The following is a 15915-nucleotide window of genomic DNA, read 5'->3' on the forward strand; positions in this document are numbered from 1 at the left end:
CGGTGCTCAGTTTTACAAACCCTCAAAGTTTCATGTCCCCATCTACAATCATTACCACATACAAAACCAGAAAAACAAGATACCATAAAGTGGTGAAATATTAAGAAAAAGCTGAGAGAGGAAAAAAAAGTGTGTTTTAAAAAGAAGTATTAAAATTCTTATATAGGGCAGAGTGTTATGCTGTGATGATTCTAGTTCTAAAATAGACTAAAACAGCCAGGTACAGTGGCTAATGCCTGTAATCCCTGCATTTTGGAGGCCAAGGCAGGAGGATCGTTTAAGCCCAGGAGTTCAAGACCAGCCTGGGAAACACAGCAAGACCCTCATCTCTACAAAAAAAAACTTTAAAAAAACAATTAGCGGGCATAGTGGTGCATACCTGTGGTCCCAGCTAATTTGGGAGGCTGAGGTAGGAGGATTGCTTAAGCCCAGGAGTTCAAGGCTGCAGTGAGCTGTGTTTGTGCCACTGCACTCCAGCCTAGGTGACAAAGTGAGACCCTGTCTCAAAAATAAAATAAGGCTGGGTGCGGTAGCTCACACCTGTAATCCCAGCACTTTGGGAGGCCAAGGCAGGTGGATCACCAGAAGTCAAGAGTTCCTGACCAGCCTGACCAATATGGTGAAACCTCATCTCTACTAAAAATACAAAAATTAGCCAGGCGTGGTGTCATGCACCTGTAGTCCCAGCTACTCGGGAGGCTGAGACAGGAGAATTGCTTGAACTCAGGAGGTGGAGGTTGCAGTGAGCCAAGATTGTGTCTGCACTCCAGCTTGGGAGACAGAGTGAGCCTCTGAATGCCAAGAATAAATTTTAAAAATTCAACTCCAAAACCCCACTGGTTATCCATACAAAGAAAAACAAAATATTTTTACTCCTTTCTACCCTCTGGTGGTTACACATTACAATCAAAGTTTGTCATTTTTGAAGCCCTGGATAGGATGGCCATTTATCAATCCCTTTAGAAGTTATAATTATCTCTCTTTCTTTTTTTTTGAAACAGAGTCTTGCTCTGTCGCCTAGGCTGAAGTGCAGTGGTGTGATGTCAGCTCACTGCAACCTCCGCCTACTAGGTTCATGCAATTCTCCTGCCTCAGCCTCCCAAGTAGCTGGGATTATAGGTGCCCACCACCATGCCCAGCTAATTTTTGTATTTTTAGTAGAGACAGGGTTTTGCCATGTTGGCCAGGCTGCTCTCGAACTCCTGACCTCAAGTGATCTGCCTGCCTCAGCCTCCACAAAGTGCTGGGATTACCGGCCTGAGCCACCTTAAGAAATTCTACCAACACAAGATTTAACTAAAATGATGTTAGATTAAAAAAATAAGAAGTCCTCTCCACTTCTTGAAAATTAATTTAATCCTCATGGCAATATATTAATGAGAAGATATACATTTACAATTTCCTTACACTTCCACACAGTCATGTATACTGGTACTCTACCTGCCCAATCAAGTTCTGATTCTATAGTAACAGATGCCATAAACAAGGGTTGTTCTGCCTTCTCTTTTGTTTTCATTGCTTGTTTACGTGTGTGTGTGTGTTGTGCTGTTGTTGCTGCCACTGACATCTAAAATCTGTCCTCCTTCTGCTAAGTTTTATGTCCTCTCACTAATTGCCTCTTCTTCAAAGTAAGACAACGGCAACCAAAAATGTTTTCTGTTCCTTGTTTTTTCTCCATCTCAACATCAGCCTAGGGGAAATAGTACCTGACTTGGAAATGCACTCCCCACACCACCATCTCAACCAACCTCAAATCATTTTTGAAAAGGTGTTAGATATCAATAAAGACATTTGGGCACGCTGTACCCTCACCCCTCTACGTTTTGTCCCTTTGCACGTTCCCCTTGTCTTAGGCGTCTTTCTTCCTTTCTACCTCCAGTTGACCTCAGTGGGAGCTGGTTCGTTTCAATTCACCCCACTTTGTCACCAGCAGCTTTGGACTCAGCCATTCTCACCCACAGTTGGACATCACAGACTATCTACTGAGGGGCAATAACTGAAGCCAGGGCCTAGGTCCTAACCTACACGGGAAAGAACTGCTGTCCAGAATTATACCATGGGTTGGCATTCTCTGTATATATTTAATCTTGAGATAATTAGGCCAGGCACGCTGGCTCACACCTGTAATCCCAGCACTTTGGGAAGCCGAGGCAGGCGGATCGCCTGAGGTCAGGAGTTTGAGACCAGCCTGGCCAACACGGTGAGACCCTACCTCTACTAAAAATACAAAAATTAGCCAGGCGTGGTGGTGAGTGCCTATAATCCCAGCTACTTGGGAGGCTGAGGCTGCAGAATCACCTGAACCCAGGAGGTGGAGGCTGCAGTGAACCAAGATCATGCCACTGCACTCCAGCCTGGGCAACAGAGGGAGACTCAGTCTCACAAAAATAATAATAATAATAATAAATCTTGAGATAATTTAATTTTAGTATCATCCCTGAAAACAGCTGATTCCAGTCAGGAACTGGGCTAAATAAATTGTCTCTGCGTCGGGCTCGGTGGCTCATGCCTGTAATGCCAGCACTTTGGGAGGCCAAGGTGGGAGGATCAATTGAGCCCAGGAGTTTGAGACCAGCCCGGGTAATGTAGGGAGACCCTGTCTTTATTTTATTTATTTATTTATTTACTTACTTATTTCGAGATGGAGTCTTGCTCTGTCACCCAGGCTGGAGTGCAGTGGCATGATCTTGGCTCACTCCAACCTCTTCCTCCTGGGTTCAAGCCATTCTCCTGGCTCAGCCGCCCCAGCAGCTGGGATTACAGGTGTGTGCCACCATGCCCAGCTAATTTTTGTATTTTTAGTAGAGACAGGGTTTCATCATGGTGGCCAGGCTTGTCTCAAACCCCTGACCTCGTGATCCACCCGCCTCAGCCTCCCAAAGTGTTGGGATTCCAGGTGTGAGCCACCACGCCCAGCCGACCCTGTCTCTATTTTAAAAAAGAAAAGAACGAATGAAAAGAGCGAAAGAATGAACGAAAGAAAGAACATACTGAAGAAAGAAGAAAAAAAGAAAGAAGGAAAGAGGGAAGAAAGGAAGGAAGGGAGGGAAGGAAAAGAAAAGAAAGAGAACAAGAGAAAGAAAGGAGGAAGGAAGGGAGAGAAGGAAGGGGAAAAAGAAAGAGAGAAAAGAAGAAAAAGAAAATCAGTCCAAGCGCAGTAGCTCACGTCTGTAATTCCAGCACTTTGGGAGGCCAAGGCAGGTGGATCACCTGAGGCCAGGAGTTCGAAACCAGTCTGGCCAACATGGTGTAACCCCGTATCTACTAAAAATACAAAACTTAGCTGGGCATGGTGGTGCATGCCTGTAATCCCAGCTACTCAGGAGGCTGAGGCAGGAGAATTGCTTGAACCCGGAGGTGAAGGTTGCAGTGAGCCAAGATCATGCCTTGCACACCAGCCTGGACAAAAAGAGTGAAACTCTTGTTTCCAAAAAAAAAGAAAAGAAAAACAAATCAGCCAGGCGTGGTGGCACTCGCCAATAGCCCCAGCTACTTGGGAAGCTGAGGTGGAAGGATTGCTGGAGCTCCAGAAGTCGAGGCTGCAGTGAGCTGGGATCGCGTCACAGCCTGGGAAACATTAACTACTTTTTTTTTTTTTTTTTTTTTTTTTTCCTGAGACTGAGTCTTGCTCTGTCACCCAGGCTGGAGTGCAGTGGCGCAATCTCGGCTCACTGCAGCCTCTGCCTCCCGGGTTCAAACGATTTTCCTGCCTCAACCTCCTGAGTAGCTGGGATTACTGGCACGCGCCACCAGGCCCGGCTAATTTCTTGTATTTTTAGTAGAGACGGGGTTTCGCCATGTTGGCCAGGCTGGTCTCTAACTCCTGACCTCGTGATCCGCCCCACTCAGCCTCCCAAAGTCCTGGAATTACAGGCGTGAACAACAGCGCCCGGCCTAATTAACTTTTTCTTTCTTTCTTTTTTTTTTTTTCAAATCGTCTCTCTAAGGATAATGGAGACCATTCCAGGGGGCGCGATTTCTGCAAAATCCCTGGGTGATTAATTCTCCAAGATTTGGGGTTGGAGTGGAATCAGTAAAGAAACTGAATTCAGAAACTGCCCAATGACCTCATTCCAGAACATCTCCGGTCTTAAGGGATTTCTAAATTGGCGATATGGGGGACCCGGTGTTAGCAGAGCCATCCAGAGACCTCTTCCTCCACTAAGCCTAGAGCGCTCCTAGCAGAGCCAAGGGCATCTGCTGCCTCTTCAAGGGGAAGATGGACATGACTCTTAACCGCCTTGGCGCCCTCTCTACTACAGCATCCCTACCCTCTTTTTCGGTGTGTTTTCATCGAGTGCTGAGGAAGACGACGGCTTTCACAAGACTTCCTTCCCGGTGGGCCCATCCCCCTGCCTCTTGCAGCCCAGCCATCTTCCCTCAGCCCTCAAGTCCCTCGAGACTTAGCCTCCCGCCCAAAGCGCTCCTCCTGCTCTGATTGGTTCTCCCGGGAGCCTTCGGCCAATGGGAATGACGTATTCCGGGGGACGTAGGCCCGAGGGCTGGGGAGGAGGAGGGGCGTAGGGTTCTGCGACGCGCAGCGCGCCAGGGCGGTGGCACGAGGTGTGTGGCGCTGGCCGCGTGGCCTCACAACCCTCGCTATCACCACCACTCAGTGCATGTGGGTGCCGCGGCCCGCAGAGATACAAGGGCGCCAGGGGCTGCCTGCAAAGTCTGTGCTGGTGGAGGTGGCCGTGACGGGAAGTCCTGAATTTGGGCCTCCCGGATCCCCACGCTCCATTCCCAGAAACCCTCGCGCCTAGAAATCTTTCTTCAAAGGAGTTGGGCCAGGGCGCCCAAGCGTGCGGGGCACCCCGCTTTGCAGGGCTCTCCCTGAAGCCCCGCTTTTTCCGCCAACACCGATTCCCTTGCTTCTGGGCGGGGAGGTGAAGCACTCAGCCGTTGGCCCACCTGCGCTTCTTTGCTCAGCCTCCCGACTCAACGCTGGACATTGAGAGGAAGCAAGGCAGGCTGGACAGAGGACAAGCACAGAGAGGGCAACAGGAGCAAAGTCTACCGCAAAGCTATTCCAGGTTGGGTCTGGGGACAAGGCCGGGCGCTCGTGGATTGGGAAGCTTCCCCAGGGCCCTTGCAACAGCTGCCATCCTCCATCCACATCTCTTACTGGGATGGGAATTTATTTTTTTATTTTTTTATTTTTAAATTTATTTATTTATTTATTTATTTATTTGAGACGGAGTCTCCCTCTGTCGCCCAGGCTGGAGTGCAGTGGCTCTGTCTGCAACCTCCGCCTCCCAGGTTCAAGCGATTCTCCCACCTCAGCCTCCCGAGTAGCTGGGATTACAGGCGCCTGCCACCATGCCCGGCTAATTTTCGTATTTTTAGAGACGGGAGTCACCATGTTGGCCAGACTGGTCTCGAACTCCTAACCTCAGGTGATCCACCTGCCTCGGCCTCCTAAAGTGCTGGGATAACAGGCGTGAGCCACCCCGCCCGGCCAAGCCTGCCTTCTCTTAATTTACCTTTTCACTCTTCTTTCCTGATAGTTTTGACGTGAACTGTTCGGACTCTCAGTGCTACCTGATAGAAAACTGCATTCCAGGAAAGGAACACAGCTGTGCAGTGAGTGGGGTTTCGATGCTAAAAAGCTGGACATAAACCTGAAGTCAGAATACTCAGTTTGTTTTGGGAGGGGTAAAATGCTTAACTATCCTTGCTCCATTGTTAGCCTGGTAATTAACTATACAAACCTAAAGGCCAAATTCTTTCCCTACTGCCAGGGTCAGTCAGGCTCACTTTGGTCAAGTACACCCAGCCAAGGGTGGCAATGTCCTCGGTTCTGTGAGAGACCTTCCCGCAGAGTCAGAGGCTTCTCTTCTTTATTGTGCACCCTCTGCTGGTTAGTGTGATACAGTGAGCTCAGAGAAAAGGTGCATAGGACTTACTAGAGATAATTTTATACCCAGTAGTATTTCCTTAAATGTGTTAAATTGAAGATTATACCTACGGAGCTAGGATGTGGTGCTCAGGAAGAGTATAAGTAGTCAGCATTGTAGCAGTTGAGTCTCAGTGGTAATGGAAATGAGGAAGGTTGAAGGATAATAGCTACCATTTGGGGCATGGTAGTTATTTTGTGCCAGGCACTCACTGTGCTAAGCAACTTTACCTTCACTGACTCATTTAATCTTTAAAACAACCCTACAAGGTAAGTACTATTATTCCATTTCATGAATAGGAAAGTGAGACTCAGAGAAGTTAGGTCACCTGTGTGAGATTATACAGCTAGGCTAATAAATAGAGCCGAGACCCAAACCTAGGCTTATCTCTGAGCTCCCACATGTAACCACTATGATAATTTTCTTTCATGAGATATCCTTGGCACAATTTCTGGGCTGATGTTTACTCAACTCATATACTATTATCTCTCACGTTCAAAATTTCCCTGCCATTTCAAAGACAAAAAACAAATTAGATATAACCATGCCTCTGAAATGTATTATCTCACCTACAGGAGTCTGATCTGTGAAAACCTAGGTTTGTTAAGACTCTGCCAACATGTGCTCTCCTGCCAGTCCCAAAATCCTATACAGGAACCCCCGGTTCCTCAGGTTAGCTTTTCTGCAGCTTCATCACCAGCAGCAGAGTGATGTGTTCTGTGATGTCCTTCTGCAGGCAGAAGGTAAGAGACTGGTGGGAATTCAACTGAAAACTCACCACAGAATAAGATAAAACGAGTTCAGGGCCAGAGGGTAAAGGACAAAATCAGCAAAATGTTACTGCCTATGACCACTGTAAACTAGTTGGTAAAGGGCTGTTTGTTTCTAGGACAATTACTACTGTTTTCAAGAGTGAAATTGTGACTTTGCTTCTTTCTCTTAAATAATGAATCTAATTGTAAAGTTTTATAAGCAGATAAATTCTATATAACATGGATAATATTCCAATGGGATGGTTGTGAAGATTGAGTTAATGTGGGTAAGCACTTAGAATAGTGCTTTTAATGTACCAACCACAGTATGTGTTAGATGATACTATTATGTTTTCCTTTTTTTGAGAGTCTCACTCTCTTGCCCAGGCAGGAGTGTGGTGGCACAGTCACAGCTCCCTGCAACCTCCACCTCCTGGGTTCAAGTGATTCTCATGCCTTAGCCTTCTCAAGTAGCTGGGATTATAGGCATGTACCACTAGGCCCAGCTAATTTTTGTATTTTTAGTAGAGATGAGGTTCTGCCATGATGGCCAGGCTGGTCTCAAACTCCTGGCCTCAAGTGATCCACCCGCCTCAGCCTCCCAAAGTGCTGGGATTACAGGCGTCAGCCACCACGTCCAACCCCATTTTCCCATTTTCTTTTCTTTTTTTTTTTGTTTTTTTGTTTTTGAGACAGCGTCTCACTCTGTCACCCAGGCTGGAGTGCAATGGCTTGGTCTCGGCTCACTGCAACCTCCGCCTCCTGGGTTCAAGCAATTCTCCTGCCTCAGCCTCCCGAGTAGCTGGGACAACAGGTGCGTGCCACCACACCCGGCTAATTTTTTGTATTTTTAGTAGAGATGGGGTTTCACTATGTTGGCCAGGCTGGTCTCAAACTCCTGACCACATGATTTGCCCGCCTCAGCCTCCCAAAGTGCTGGGATTACAGGCGTGAGCCTCTGCGCCTGGCCTGCTTAATTTTTTAATCTTCAAATTGATGACTTTTGCTGTTTGATGCTAAAACTAAAATGTATAGCTTATTTCCACCCCTTCACTTCACACTGGAAATATTAATTCAGCATAAAGTAGACCCTGATATATAATGTACAAGGCCCAAGATTAGAAGACAGTTACTTAGTAACTGTCAAATGGGCAGGTAACTTCATCTCTCTGGGGCTCAATTTCTTCATTTATAAAAAAAAATTATGATAACCAATATTGTATACCACTCTACAGTTTGTGGAGTACATACAGTATAGTGTCTCATTTGATTCTAAGTCTTGTAAGAGAAGTCTTAGCTATATAGTTCCAATTCTACATAGGAATGAGTTGAGGACTACAGTTAAGTGATTTGCCTGCTGCTTCTCTTAGTAAGTGCAGAGCTGAGATTGACTATTTAATTCCAAATAAAGAAAAAAACTATCAGTTGCCTGTTGTATGCTAAACACTGCTACCGTGGTCATACAAAAGTTCCTCTTCTTAAGGAAATCTTATAAGGGGAAGACATTCAAATATCCAGTGCATTCAAGTAACTGTGCAATATATTAAAAATATAATTGGGTAAGTATAGGCAGACTTAGGAGGATAAAAAAGGAACATCCTTCACAGACTTGAGGAGACTGGGAGACAAGGTTAGGGAACTTTTCTTGGAATAACCTCTTAGGTGAGATCTGAAGGACAAACAAGTGGGAGGAAGCAGGGAACAATTTTTCCTGGCAGAAAGCAGCATGTATACAGGTTCAGAGATGTGACCAAGGGATTTGTTCATTATTACTAGAGCAGACTATAAAAGGTGTATTGACCAGAGAGGAAAAGAGAAATTAGTAAACATGTGAGGTCTGAAGTGTCATGCAAAGGAAGTAGGTATTTCAGGACACTGGGAAATGTACTGAACAGTTTTATGCAGGAGGTTATAATCTGATACCTGCTTTAGAAACAACATTCAGCCATTACTGGTTACTGAGCCTAGATAGGCAGCTGTTTCATAATCCAGGAGAGAAGGGATGGTGGTCTGAATTAAGGCATTGAGAAGATAAAAATATGAGCTATTAAAGAGAGTTTACAAAAATTGCTGAAGTGGTTAAGGGCATAGACTCTGTAGCCAGACTCTCTGGGCTCAAATTCTGTTTTTGTTTTTTTTTTTTTCTTTTTAGAGACAGGGTCTCACTGTTTTGCCTAGGTTAGTCTCAAACTCCTGTGCTCAAGTGATCCTCCCACCTCAGCCTCCCAAAGTGCTGGGATTACAGGCATGAGCCACCACACCCGGCCAGGGTTGTTTTGTTTTTTGAGACAGGGTCTCCCTCTGCCAACCAGGCTGGAGCAGTGACACAATCATAGCTCACTGCAAACTCAACCTCCCGGGCTCCGGTGGTTATCCTACCTCAGCCTCCTGAGTAGCTGGGACTACAGGCATATACCACCCGGTCAGCTAATTGTTTGTATTTTTAATAGAAACGGTTTTGCCATATTGCCTAGGCTGGTCTCAAACTCCTGGGCTAAAGCAATCTGTCTGCCTTGGAGGCCAAGGCGGGTGGATCACCTGAGGTCAGGAGTTCAAGACCAGCCTGGCCAACATGGTGAAACCCCCTCTCTACTAAAAATACAAAAATTAGCCGGGCACGGTGGCGGACGGCTGTAATCCCAGGTACTCGGGAGGCTGAGGCAGGAGAATTGCTTGAACCCAGGAGGCGGAGGTTGCAGTGAGCTGAGATTGCTCCATTGCCCTCCAGCCTGTGCCACAGAGCGAGACTCTGTCTCAAAAAAACAAAAACAAAAACCAACAACCCTGATATTTAAATTAGATGTGATGGGTAAGGGAGGGGAAATTAAAAATGACTTCTGGTTTTCAAGCTCAGGCAACTGGGTGAATATGATGCCTTACTTTGAAGTAGAAAATGAGAGGTTTTTCGGGTGGGGAATAAGTTCATTTTCTGGAAAAGTTGCATTCAAGGTGCTGGTGAGGCATATATGTAGACATGCTAGCTGTGGTATGTTCACTCCCTCAGGAAAGGGATCTAGGCAGAGGTATGGATCTGGGAATCATCAGCAAGCCTTTTGTAATTAAAGCCATGGAAGAAACGAAGTGAGATTACCTGGGAAGTCCCCATTAAATGAGAAGGGGGCTCAGAACAGACGGCTAGAGCACAGCAGATAGTCCACCTCCATAGCTCTTTCTGTTAGACCACAACTTGCTTCTATAAAAGTTTTTGAAGTCTTGTGTGAGTCAATAAAATTAAATTCAGCAAGAATGATGATCCTCTATTTTGTGTCAGGCACTGAATATATCTCAGTGAGAAAGACAGATATGGTCCCTGTCCTCACAGAGTTACAGCTTAGTGAAGGAGATGGATAATTACAATACAGATAGCTAAGTGCCATGATAGCTAGAGTACCTCTGCCCAGGAACACCTAACTCAGACTTGTGGTGGGGTGAAGGAAGGCTTTTTTTTTTTTTTTTTGAGTCACGGTATCACTGTGTTGCCCAGGCTAGTCTCAAAGTCCTGGACTCAAGCAATCTTCCTGCCTCAGCCTCCCTAGTAGTTGGGATTACAACCATGTGGCACTGCACTCAGCCCCAGGAGGCTTTCTGAAGGAAGTGATGACAAAGGTAGATTTTGAGAATAAAGAAACAAGTTAGCGGGCTGTACACGGTGGTTCACGAGGCCTGTGATTCCAGCACTCTGGGAGGCCGAGGCAGGTGGATCACCTGAGGTCAGGAGTTCGAGACCAGCCTGACCAACAAGGTGAAACCCTGTCTCTACTAAAAATACAAAAATTAGCCGGGTGTGGCAGCGTGTGCTTGTAATCCCAGCTACTCGGGAGGCTGAGGCAGGAGAATTGCTTGAACCCGGGAGGCGGAGGTTGCAGTGAGCTGATACTGCACCACTGCACTCCAGCCTGGGTGACTGAGTGAGAGTATCTTAAAAAAAAAAAAAAAAAAAAAAAGTTAGCTAGGCAAAAGGTAATGGCAGAAGCTTCCAGGCAGGCAGAAGAATCATTTTCTTTTACTTGAAGTCCCATGGAAGGAAATAAGAGAAGGGGCAGTACATTTGGGTAGTAATGTCTGTGCTTACCCCATGAACATGCCAGTCTACCTGAGATAACAAAAGTATTTGGGTTTCCCTTCAGGTGAGGCAGTTCCAGCTCACTGCTGCATCCTGTCAGCTTACAGCCCCTTCTTCACAGAGCGCCTGGAGCGGGAGAGGCCAGCTCAGGGTCGGAAGGTGGTGCTGGAGCTGGGCGGCCTGAAGATCAGCACACTTAGGAAGCTGGTGGACTTCCTGTATACCTCAGAAATGGAAGTATCTCAAGAAGAAGCCCAGGATGTGCTATCTGCTGCCCGTCAGCTCCGTGTGTCTGAGCTGGAATCCCTTCAGCTTGAGGGTGGAAAGTTGGTGAAGGCCCCACAGGGCCGAAGACTGAACCGAGAGTGCTTACAACCAACAAGTGCTGCACCAATCTCTGCCAGAGTGGTGACACCCAGCCACCACCCTCACACCCCACTGCCTGCTACTCGGACTCCTTGTCCTCTTGGGGCAATAAGATTGAAGTCCTTGGGGAAGGAAGAGGGGCCTCAGGAGAACAACCGGCAGAATGCAGACAATCTGTCTGGCACTCTTCTGCTCAAGAGGAAGGCCAGAGCCTGCCCAACTCCACAAGAAAAAAGCTCTTCACCATCAAGCCATAGTCAAGGGCCTAGAGAGAACAAGAATGACACTGCCCTTGATACTACAGTGCTCTCCCCACCCAGCTTGTACCCCTCTGTGGACAAACACCTGTTGCCCAGAAAGATCAGGCTCAGTCGCTCAAAGCCATCTCCTGATATCTGTACATCAAAGCCTTCCAGCATTTTAAGTGGACCTAGCTCAGTACCTGCAACCCCTGGCCGGCGTCTTTGGCGGCAGAGGAGTGTAAATAAAGAAGCACCAGAGGATAAGCTAAAACCAGGGAGAGCTAGTCCTCTACAGACCACCCCAAGCCCATCTGGTCTGGGAAAGACAGGTGGGAGCAAGAAGCGGAGCCCTGAAGTCAGAGCACCTAACTCAGAATCTGCAGAGGAGGGGCAGGTTGGGAGAGTTAAACTTAGGAAGATTGTCAATGGGACTTGCTGGGAAGTGGTGCAAGAACCTCCCCTCAAAAACTCTCAAGATAGCCCCCAGATCCCAGATCCTGGAGGAGACTTCCAAGAGCCTTCAGGAACTCAGCCATTCTCTAGTAATGAGCAGGAAATGTCATCTACTAGAATAGAACTGTGTCAGGACTCCTCGGTGTGCACTAGGCTACAAGACATTCTGGTCTCTGCTAGCCACTCCCCAGACCACCCAGTGGTGAAGTCAGAGTTTGGGTCCAGTCCAGAACTGGTAGAGAAGGAACCTATGTTGGCTATTGACTGCAGAGAGCCCTATGCATTTGACACAGCCTTGCTGGAACAACCCTGTGAGGCTGAGGAGTACCGAATCACAAGTGCTGCTGCCACCAGTGAGCTGGAGGAGATCCTGGACTTCATGCTCTGTGGCTCAGACATTGAACCACCTATAGGGTCTCTGGAGAGTCCTGGGGCTGAGGGCTGTAGAACCCCTACCTACCATCTGACAGAAACAGGAAAGAACTGGATGGAAGGGGAAGAATGGTGTCTACCAGACATGGAACTCTGGCCCAGGGAGCTCACAGAATTGGAGAAGGAACCTGCTGGTGAGAACAAAGAGACAGCTGAGCTCCTTAGCCCCCTTGTCATGCCCTCTGAGGTGAGTGGAGAAGTGCTTTCAGTAGGAGGCCCTTGGACACCAGACCTTGAAATTACCAGCTCCCAGCCACTGGATGGTCAGGAAGACAAACTTCTCCATGTCAGCTCCCTTGATATTCCCCAGAGGTCTTATGGGGACCTCTCACCTCCCTGCTCAAACTGGGTGGAGACTGGGCTGGAAGTCTCCCTGACTACAGATGAGTTATTATACCCTTCTCCCAAGGCAGGCAAGGAGGTATCTGATCACTCTGAACTACTAGGCTCACTTCCTGCGAGCTCTGAAGAGGAAGAGATTGATGTGGTGGACTGGACAGCAGAGGGGAGGCTGGTACCCACTAGTGTTCCCTCCGTATGGCCTGACCCTTCCTCAGAGTCAGAAACAGAGGTAGATATACTAACATAGTGGAGGGGGGAGGGCAGGTGAGGGGCCCTGGGAGGGTGGGAAGTGTTAGCTAGCAAAAGGCTTATTGACAGAGAAGCTGGCACATGCCCTTTCCTCTTGGCACAAGAGGCAGGTGTACCCCTGGCTCTTTGTAGGTCCCTTCCTCCCCTCCCTAAGCCTCGGAAGCCAGGCAGAAGCCAAGGGTACCACACATAGAAAATTATGAATTTGAACCATCTTATTTTGTAATCTATTTTCCAGTTAGTGACAGCTTAAACTGTGTGCTCCCCAGTTCTAGTGGGTCATAGGTAACAGCCAAGGTCAGGTCTCTCAGGTCATAAGGCATCCAGTCACTGGTAATTTAGGAAAAGCTGGGAAAGAACACCTTCTGTGGTGGTGTACTGTTTAAGAAAATGTTCCAGAGGAAGGTGTAAACAGTGTTGGGTGGAATACTATGTGGGTGGGAGTGATGGATGCTGTCCAGCACCTAACATGGGGCTTATTTACTGCCAGTATTAGGAAGTCTAGCTAAAACCTCTGCAGGGGACAAGAAGATGTACTTCCATCATTACTTCCAAAAAGTAAGTTGAAAAAGATAGTTGCTTTTTTAAAAAAATAAATTATTTACTTTGCTCCCATAATTTTTACAAGTATTTTTCATGTTTTACCAGAGACCCTAAAAGTTCCAGGTCAGGCCAGGTGTGGTGGCTCATCATGCCTGTTAACCCCAGCACTTTGGGAGGTCAAGGCAGGTGTATCACTTGAGGTCGGAAGTTTGAGACCAGCCTGGCCAACATGGTGAAACCCCGCCTTTCCTAAAAATAAAATAAAATAGATATTAGCCAGGCGTGGTGCTGTGCACCTGTGATCCCAGCTACTCAGGAGACTGAGACAGGAGAATCACTTGAACCTGGGAGACAGAGGTTGCAGAGAGTACCACTATACTCCAGTGTGGGTAACGAAGTGAGACTCTGGCTCTTAAAAAAAAATTTTTTTTTTTTTAAAGTTCCAGGTCATATGGCTATCTTGGGCTATGAAAAACACAAGGACTACCAACTCCACAAGGCTGGCTTTGTCCATCCCTTAAGATTAAGTTTTACTCTATTACTCAAATACTTTATTTCAACTTTTATTAAACCAAATCCAGTAACTTTTGCAATGCCTTACTAGAGGGTTGCCTCACAACTGAACCTTCATTTCTGGCGGGGAAGAAACCATGGCTTCAGGCACATGACTGAAGTTTGGCCATGTTCCATCATTAATGTTCCAACATCACCAGGGACACAAAGCTGCAAAAATGAGAAGGGAAATAAGGTTAGAGAAAGGATCCAGGCAATGATAAGGACTGAGGAAGACACGTTCTCCAACCCTTGAACTCACAAACCCTGGAGCTCAAGGATTGCATCCTTCCTCCAAATCTCACTCAACGTAAGTGCAGAACATGCCAAAACACTGTATGAAGCACTAGGGACAAAGACAAGGTCAAAATCCTTGGAACCAAATGTGATGGTATTGTAGTGCAGTGTTAACACAGGGGAGAGTAACAGAACACTCTAGAACCAAACAGAAGAGTGTAGGGATAAACATAAATGAAGTAACATGAAATAAACTTCCAAATGGAAAACTTGTCCATACCCCCAGGGCAACAGTCAACTACAGTCTTCCAAAGGACATAAATTGCAATTAGGGCACACTAGATAGAAAACAATATTGTGTCTTTTTTTTTTTTCCCTCAAATAAATGGGGTCTCCCTATGTTGGCCATTCACTCCTGCCTCGACCTCCCAGAGTGCTGGGACTGCAGGCGTGAGCTACCCATGCCAGGTGGGTACTTGTAGCCACACCAAGATTAATCCCTTTTCTTCCTCAACAGCGGCCGCGCCCCCAACTTCCCATTTCAAACCTCAGCATGAGGACTTCTACCCAAATCTCCCTACGACAGGTACTTCTTCAACTCTTCCACCACCTCCTGAGGCTCAGGGAATTTGAGTTTGCGTGGGGGCCCCTTCTTAATCCCAGTCCAGAGCTCCGCACCTGCGAAAGGACACAATGAAGCGAAGTTACAATACTTCGGAACCCACCGGCACGTCTCTGAAGTCATGAGACTGCCGCGGTTTCTGAGAATAGCGCTTCCTCTCTCCTCCGCCCCTCTACCCCACACCCACGTCCCCACTTACTGCTGCCGTCCGGGCGCAGCAGCGTCACTTCGAAGCTGCCCCTCCGGGGCTTGGTCGGGTTCACCTTTACTGGAAGCTCTGGGGCCTCCAGGCGCAGCGCCTGACTCAGGGCCGCGGCGTTGCGCCCATAGACGCGTCAGCTCGTGCTAGGGAAAGAAGGGGAGGTTAGAGACGGGGGCCCCTGGCCTCGCCGCGCCACTATTCCCTCTCCCCGGTTACTCTCCAGGCCCCTCACCAATGCTCGATAACAACGGTTGCCTCCTCCATTCCCTCCCCGCTGTTTGCCAGCTTCTCTCGCTTCTCGGCTGCGGCGACCATCGCGGCCTCAGCCTTCCGCTTCCTACCGCGGGGAGCCATGGCGCCTAGAGCCTAGCCGAGAATGCAGCGGGCCTGGTGGGTGGGGTGCAAAGACGCGACCACTGAGCTGGAAGTGGGCAGCGAAGACCGCAGCCCGGAAGCTACCCTCCTACAGCGGAAACCTCTCCCCAAGGAACGGAAAGCGTGGTCCGCAGCGCCCACGTGGCCTGGAGGCGGACCTTGGGGCACAACCACTTTGCAAGCAGGGAGAGGGGAGGTGCGGGAAGCGCCTGACGGAACCACCCATCGCTTCGGGTCGACGAGACAGGGGACGCTGGGATGGTGAACACAGCAGGAAGGGGCGGAGACAAGGGTCCTATTGCAAGCCTCGCTTCACGCCGTCTTTTCTGTACCTTTGCGTCATGCTACATGTTGTGTGCAACGATCCGTCGCCAAACTCTCCTCCCTGGCAACTGCGAACCAATCCCAAACTAAACCCACCACCTAACAACAGTGGCCCCTATTCTAGGCTTATGGAAACTAGCCTTCTGCAACTCTTGCCAATCCTGGGGATCAATGCCCGGCCTTTGGTAAAACCGAATAGGATGACCTTTGACGTCAAGATGGGCAATTCCTCTGCAGTTGCCAGGCTTTTCTAATACAGGAACA

General features: G+C 48.0%; 2 protein-coding genes across 2 annotated transcripts; one reads left to right on the forward strand and one right to left on the reverse strand.

Annotated features, from left to right (window-relative positions):
- The first annotated feature begins 6428 nt into the window (after positions 1-6428).
- BTBD18 (BTB domain containing 18) lies at positions 6429-13414 on the forward strand. Its single transcript, XM_007998150.3, has 2 exons — positions 6429-6640; positions 10777-13414. Exons 1-2 carry the CDS (start codon positions 6517-6519, stop codon positions 12792-12794), a joined length of 2142 nt encoding a protein of 713 aa, XP_007996341.3. The 5' UTR covers positions 6429-6516; the 3' UTR covers positions 12795-13414.
- Positions 13415-13886: 472 nt separating this feature from the next.
- SELENOH (selenoprotein H) lies at positions 13887-15551 on the reverse strand. The gene is made up of 4 exons (XM_007998159.3): positions 15185-15551; positions 14950-15095; positions 14676-14806; positions 13887-14062 (listed from the first exon to the last, which is right to left on the reverse strand). The coding sequence occupies exons 1-3, from the start codon at positions 15304-15306 to the stop codon at positions 14706-14708; spliced, it is 369 nt and encodes a 122-aa protein (XP_007996350.2). The 5' UTR covers positions 15307-15551; the 3' UTR covers positions 13887-14062; positions 14676-14705.
- Between the last annotated feature and the right edge of the window lie 364 nt (positions 15552-15915).

The sequence above is a fragment of the Chlorocebus sabaeus genome, chromosome 1 (assembly GCF_047675955.1).
Source record: "Chlorocebus sabaeus isolate Y175 chromosome 1, mChlSab1.0.hap1, whole genome shotgun sequence".
Classification (NCBI taxonomy): Eukaryota; Metazoa; Chordata; class Mammalia; order Primates; family Cercopithecidae; genus Chlorocebus; species Chlorocebus sabaeus.

What these genes read in the sequence shown, in the direction of transcription:
- BTBD18 (XM_007998150.3), top strand. Translation starts at nt 6,517, where the DNA reads ATGTGCTCTCCTGCCAGTCCCAAAATCCTATACAGGAACCCCCGGTTC. An exon ending in TGTCCTTCTGCAGGCAGAAG is followed by an intron (nt 6,641 to 10,776) that starts GTAAGAGACTGG and finishes GTTTCCCTTCAG; the next exon opens with GTGAGGCAGTTCCAGCTCAC.